The sequence below is a fragment of the Nannospalax galili genome, unplaced genomic scaffold (genome assembly GCF_000622305.1).
Source record: "Nannospalax galili isolate Female #2095 unplaced genomic scaffold, S.galili_v1.0 scaffold263, whole genome shotgun sequence".
NCBI lineage: Eukaryota > Metazoa > Chordata > Mammalia > Rodentia > Spalacidae > Nannospalax > Nannospalax galili.
The window spans coordinates 2,775,976-2,783,028 of NW_008350402.1; the positions used below are offsets into that span (position 1 = coordinate 2,775,976).

Sequence of the window (7,053 nt, forward strand, 5' to 3'; positions counted from 1 at the left end):
CCCGCGGCTACTCACCCGCGCTGCCGGGGGCGAGGCCCTCCGCCACCTCCGCGACCCCCGCCACGGCCAGCACCAGCAGCAGAGCGCCCCGTGGGGAGGCCCGGACGCTCGCCATGTCCCGGCCGGGCGGGTCCGAAGCCGCGGGATGCTCGGACCCCGCCGGGCCGCCTCAGCCGCAGGCCGCAGGCCCCGCCCCCTGCACCCAGGCCTCCTCTGATTGGCTGTAGCGCGCAGAAGCCCCGCCCCTGACTGCTTGGCGTTCCCAAAACCTCCCGGGGGGCGGCAACGCGCACCAGACCCTGGCTCTTTGTTTCGGGCCAGCTGTTTGTCGCCTTCAGCCTCGGTCTCCGGGGAAGTCAGAGGCTGGAGACCACTTTGGAAAGCTTCTGCATTCTCTCGGGGCGCTTGGGGCCACCGAGGGTCAGAGGCGGCTGACCTACTGAGAGCTCACACTGCAAGTCCGTCTGAAATCCAAGGGCTACATCAAGGCTGAACCGCAGGCAGGGGCTTCTCCCCTTCTTGCATCCTAGGTGATACTCTCAATAGCCTTTTTCTGGCCAAGTGCTGCCTTACCTAAGAAGGCGTGCCCCCTGGCCTCCCCCCCGACAGCCAAAAGGCCGGAGGCCGGGACTCGCACGGTGGCCTCAGCCTGCCACTCATGCATTGTTAAAACCTAGTCCTAGAGAAATGTGTGACTAGACTTGGAGAGCCTTGAGGTTCAGACTTGTTTCCAGAGGATTTGGAGGTTGAGAATGAGAGCGAGAGAGAGTCTAGCTATCAAAGTGGATTTATTGTGTAGACGCACTTCCCTCCCCCAGCCGCCAGGCCCCTTGAACAAATAGACCATCCATATTGGAGTTACCTTGCTGTTCAGGGATGATGTCAATTGCTTGTTTCCAGTTTCCTCCATTCAGATCTCTACGAAGCAGTTAACTTGCCCCTGGATCAGAGTGCAGCAAAGTACGGTAGTGGAACAGGGAGAGGCCTGACACACTCCTGAGTCCACATTGCACACTGTCCCCAACTAACCCTATGGCTCAGGCAGACCTTGAATTTGTCACGTAGCCCAGGCTAGCCTTGGTCTCCTCATCAAGTGCTAGGAGTTTAGGCATGTGCCACCACATCCAACTTCACATTGTATTTAAAATGTCTAACACAGTATTTGACACCCTGAATAATGCTAACACTCAAACTGAAATGAGAGATCTTCAACTTGGGCTATGGGACTAACTGGCTGAACTTATTTCTCACCTGTCCCCCACTCCTCAGTGACAGAGGAGAGTTGGGGCTGGAGAGATGGCTCAGTGGTTGAGAACACTGAATGTTCTTGCAGAAGACCAGGGTTCGAATCCCAGCGACCATATGGCAGCTAACAACTGTCCAAAATTCCAGCTCCAGGGGATCTGACGCCTTCTTCTGACCTCTGCAGGCATTGCATGACACAGGTGCACTTACACACATGCAGGCAATACAGACATACACATAAAATAAAAACAAGATTTTTTTTAAGAAAAAGAGAGAGGAGAGTCAAAAAGTCTAGAATGAAGACACCTGTAATATCAGCATTCAGGAAACAGGCAGGAGGATGGTGAATTTGAGACCAGCCTGGTGTATATTGTGAGATCTTATATTTTTCTTTATTTTTTTTTTTTTTCACACAGGGTCTCCCTGTAGCCCCAGCTGGCCTGGAACTCACTATGTAGACCAGGCTGGCCTTGAACTCACAGAGATCCGCCTGCCTCTGCCTCCCAAGTACTGGGACTACAGGCATGCGCCATCACACCGGGCTGTGAGATCTTATATTAAAAACAAATGATGGCAGGGGTGAGATAGCTCAGCAGTTAAAGCTGCTCTTGCAGCAGACCAGGGTACAGTTCCCAGTACCCACATGGTGGCTAACAGCCCTCTGTAACTCCAGTTCCAGGAGATCTGACACCCTCTTCTTACGTCTGTGGGCAATGCATGCATGGGTGGACTTATATACATGCAGGCAAAACACTCATAAACACACAGTAGAAACTATATAAACATAAATTTTATATAAATAAAAATAAAATAAAAAACAAAACCCAAGAGGGACAGTGAGGTGGCTCAGCAGATAAAAGGTGCTTGCTGCCAAGTCTGACGACTTGAGTTTTGCCCCCAGGGCCAACATGGTGGAGGGAGAGAATTGATTCCCACAAGTTGTCCTCTGACCTCCACATGGATGCTGTGGCATGTGTGCCCACTCAAATACATACATACACAAATAAATAAAAATGAAATAGTAATTTAAAAGCAAGTGTCTGGATTCTAGACTGTTCAATATGGTTTCCAGTAGCAATCTGTAGCTTGAGTATTTGAAGTGTGGCTACTCCAAACTTAAGTCAGATTGTGTGTGCGTGTGTGTGTGTGTGCGTGTGTGTGTGTGTATGTGTGCATGTGTTCACACATGCCTGTGTATGCCCAGGTATGTGCATATTATGTTGCACATGTGGAGGTCAGAGGACAACTATGGTGTTCATTCTTTCCTCCACCCTTTATATGGGTTCTGGGGATCAAACTCAGGTCACCAGGCTTCCACAGAAAGCACCTTTACCCTCTATCCTAGTTTCATTTCTGCTACTGTGACACATACCCTGACAAAAAGCAACTTAAGGAAGAATCATTTTATTTGGCTTATATATTAGTTATTTTTCTGTTGTTGTGATAAAATACCATAACCAAGCCAATTTATAGGAGGAAAAGTTCATTTTTGGCTTATGGTTCCAGAGGGATAAGAGTCCATCATGGCGGTGGGGCATGGCAACAGGGGCAGGCATGGTGCCAGGAGGGAAGATCAGAGAGCTCACATCTTAAACTGCAAACATGAAGCAGAATGAGCGAACTGAAAGTGGGGTGAGATGACGATGATGAACCCCTAGTGACATGCTTCCTCCAGCAAGACCCCACTTCCTGAAAGTTCACTGACCTGCCCCAGACAGCACCACCCACTGAGGACCAAGTGTTCAAATACTTGAGCTTATGGGGATATTTCTCATTCAAACCACCACAGCCTACAATTTCAAGTTGTATAGTTCTTTGTTTCTTTGTCCTTAAAAAAAAAGACTTTACTTTTTGAAAAAATATATTTTATTTATTATTTTTATTTTATGTGCGTGTATTGCCTGCATGTAGGTAAGTGCACCCGTGTCGTGCAATGCCCTCGGAGGACAGAAGAGGCCGTTGGATCCCCTGGAACTGGAATTACGGACAGTTGTTAGCTGCCATGTGGATGCTGGGATGCGAAACTGGCTCTTCTGCAGGGTCAGTGTTCTTAACTACTGAGCCATCTCTCCAGCCCCCAGACTTTACCTTTTAGGATAGTTTTATGTTCACAGAGAAGTTGAGCCCAAGGTACAGAAAATACATGTCTCCTGCCCTCTGCGTGCATAGTTTCCCCCATAACCTGCACCAGAGAGGTGCATGTATGACAATGTGTGAGCCAGCACTGACATTCCATTAACCAAGGATGAGCTATTGGGATTGTACATTCTATGTGCTTTAACAAATTTATAATAATATTTATCCACCATTATTTCTTTTACTTTTTTAAAATGTAGCTTTTTGAAAACTTAAACTATGTGGTTCCCTTTGGAGCTCACGTTGTATTTCTATTCTACAATTCCAGTGTAATCATCTTTCATTTTAGAAAAGATTGATAGTTAGAGATCAATGCGGCACTTTAAAATGTTTAATCACCAATGATTTGTTGTCCTTAGGCAGAAAGCTATTTATCTGTATTTTAGCTTAAAAAAAACAAACCCAAAACTCATCAAATCTCCCCTCTCTTTTTCCTTCCTCTCTCTGGTGCTTAGGATTGAACCCAGGGCCTCACACATGGTAGACAAGTGCTATACCACTGAGCTATGTCCCCAAGCCCCTCCACAAATCTTTTGATTAATGGTTTTGTGGTATATTTTCCCTATGATTGTACTTTTCTCTCTCCTTTTAAGACAGAGTTACTCTATTATCTCAGGCTAATTTCAAACTTGAAATCCTCCTGTCTTAACCTCCAGAGTGTTCAGATTACAGGCAAAATTATGAAACCCGGTCATAATTTTCTCATTAACCTGGTTGTATCCTTATATAAAGATATAGTTTAAAGTGATTTTCTAAACTGAGTGTGAGAGCACACATCTGTAATTCCAACACTTGGAAGGATCAGCATTTCAAAGTCATCTTTGGTTACGAGTTTGAGGCCAGCCTGGGCTCTATGAAAATCTCTCTCTCTCTCTCTCTCTCTCTCTCTCTCTCTCTCTCTTTCTCTCTCTCAGGAAAAAAAGAGAAACCAAAACAGAACAAAGAAGTAGGGACTGGAGAGATGGCTCTTCTCTCTCTCTCTCTCTCTCTCTCTCTCTCAGAAGAAGAAGAAGAAGAAGAAGAAGAAGAAGAAGAAGAAGAAGAAGAAGAAGAAGAAGAAGAAGAAGAAGAAGAAGAAAAGAGAAACAAAAACAGAACAAGGAAGTAGGGACTGGAGAGAGGGCTCAGCAGTTAAGAGCACTGACTGCTCTTGCAGGGGACCCAGGTTTGATTCCCAGCAACCACATGGCAGCTAACAATCACCTATGACTCCAGTTCAAGGGGATCTGATGCCCTTCTCTGGCCATGGTCACTGCATGTCCATGATACACTTGCATACATGCAGGCAAAACACTCATGCACATAAAATAAAATTTAAAAGTTAAAAAAATACAAGGAAGTCCTTAGCATAAAAACAATAGTTACTATGTGGGTATGTATTAAAGAAATTATTTTTCATTTTATAATACTTAAACATTTTTACTTTTTTATTTTTAATGTGTATGAATGTTTTGTCTACATGCATGTAAGTAAACTACATGCATGCAGTGCAGTGGAGGCCAGAAGAGAGAGTTGGATCCCTGGAATTGAAGTTAAGGCCAGTTGTTAGCCACCATGTGGGGTCTGGGAACTAAACCTGCATCTTCTGGAAGAGCAGCCAATACTCATAACTGCTAAGCCATCTCTCCAGACCCCATTTTATAAACTTTTCAAAAATAATTGACTGCTTAAAGCAAAATATTATGTGGAAGCAAAATATATATGAACCTTTAGAAAAACAATACTGGCAAAAACTTATCTCAGTTTTTGCTTACCTAAAAAAGCTTTTGTCTTTACTTTTGAAAAAAATATTATTTTAATTGGGTACAGAGTTCTAGTTTGACATATTTTCCCCATTGGACACTTTGAAGCTGCAGTTCATTGTTCTCCTGGCCTGCAGAATTCCAGACAAAAAGTTTTCTGCTTACACTCAACCTCACTCTTCTGGTTAATGTCAGGTTTTCCCCCCTTCTGTCTGTTTTAATGTTTCCTATTGATGTGTGTATTCCTGTTGCTGTGATAAGATATACCATGACCAAAAGCAACTTAAGAAATAAAGAATTTATTTTGGCCAAGTTTCCAGTAGAATACAGTCCATCATGGAGGGAAATTCATGGCACGGAGGCAGGAGCTCTAAGCAGAGAGATCACATTTCATCCCCACACAGGAAGCAGAGAAAGAGAAAACTCAGAAAATGGGGCCAGGCTATAAACCCTCAAAGCCGGTCCCCAGAGACATACTTCCTCCAGCAAGGTCCATCTGCTAAAGGTTCCATGACCTTCCCAAACAGCACTATGGACTGGGAACCAGGTGCTCAAGTACATGAGCCTATGGGGGACATGTCTCATTGAATCCCCAACAATGTGCTTTGGTGTAATACTTTGCTATGCTTGTCCTGCTTATGTAGTGGTGAGATTCTGGAACCTGTGGGCTCATGTTTAACTACATTTGGTAACTTTGGGCTATTAATTCCATTACTCACTGTCAGCCCCCTCCCTTTTTGACCTCTTCAGTAATTACAATTAAATGTAGCTGTAGTTTTTAGCCTGTTTTCTTCCCCTGCTTCATTTTGGATAGTACCTGTTGCTGTCTTCAAGTTTGCCGCTCTTTTCCCTGCAGTATCTGATCTGCTACTAATTTCAGGAATTATATTTTTTGTTTTGTCTTTTTTCCTTTGGAGACAGAGTATCATGTATCCTAGGCTGGCCGACTCTTCAAGTAGTTAGAATGACCTTGAGTTCCTCATTCTCCTGCCTCCACTTCCCGAATGCTAGGATCACAGGTGTGTTTCACAACACCCAGTTTGTGAGGTGCCAGGGATCCATGTAGCTTTGTACATGCCAGGCAAATGCTCTACCAACTGAGCTACATCCCAAGCCCCTCATATTTTCCAACTATAGAAGTTCCCGCTATATCTGCAATCTCCTCCTCATGCTATCCATGTTTCCCCTAATTTACATCCTTGAAAACATTTATAATTTTTTTTCATGGTTATTTAATGTCTTTGTCTGATGATTCTATCATCTCTATCTATTAATATTGAGATTTTTCTTGGTTATGAGTAATATTTTCCTGTTTCTTTACATGCTGAACAGATTTTGATTGCATGACATATGCATGAATTTTATACTTGGAGTGCTAAATTTGTGTGTATTTTAAAGACTGTTACTCTGGTTTCTTTTTGGCATACATTTAAGTTGCTTGAGGATCTACTGAGATCACACATCTGTTTCATCAATGCCACCATATTTTCCTTTTATATGATTAAATAGATTTAAAGACATGTACTTTAAAGTCCTTGTCTGCTAATTCCAACATCTGGGTAATCTTGGCAATGATCTCACTTGACTGCTTTTAATCTTGATAATTGATTGTATTTTCCAATTTCTTCATGACTAATAAATTTTTACTTTCTGCTGGACCTAGGACAAGCTCCATAAAAGCATGGTCCCTGCCGTTAGGACATGGATGTCACTGCAGCAGGAAAAATGGAAACTGTTGACATACAACTGAATGAACATTCTAGACCTATATATAAAGTATAATATGTGCATTTAACATTCAACATATTGGAAATGGTAAAAGAGCTTGAAGCTAAATCAATAAAAATTATTCTGTCCTAAGAATGGGGGATGGAGGAAAGACTGGATGAAAAGAAACAGGTCATTTAGTGGCTGCGGGATAGTATTGTCA

General features: G+C 43.5%; 1 protein-coding gene across 1 annotated transcript in view; it reads right to left on the reverse strand.

The window, feature by feature from the left end:
- The window catches only part of LOC115072825 (reversion-inducing cysteine-rich protein with Kazal motifs-like), a 24,613-nt gene extending 24,400 nt beyond the window's left edge, over window positions 1-213 (reverse strand). Inside the window, exon 1 of the mRNA XM_029570752.1 lies at window positions 16-213. Within this exon, the coding sequence (XP_029426612.1) occupies window positions 16-115 (100 nt within the window). The 5' untranslated portion in view covers window positions 116-213. The remainder of the gene's footprint in view (window positions 1-15) is intronic.
- Window positions 214-7,053: the final 6,840 nt, after the last annotated feature.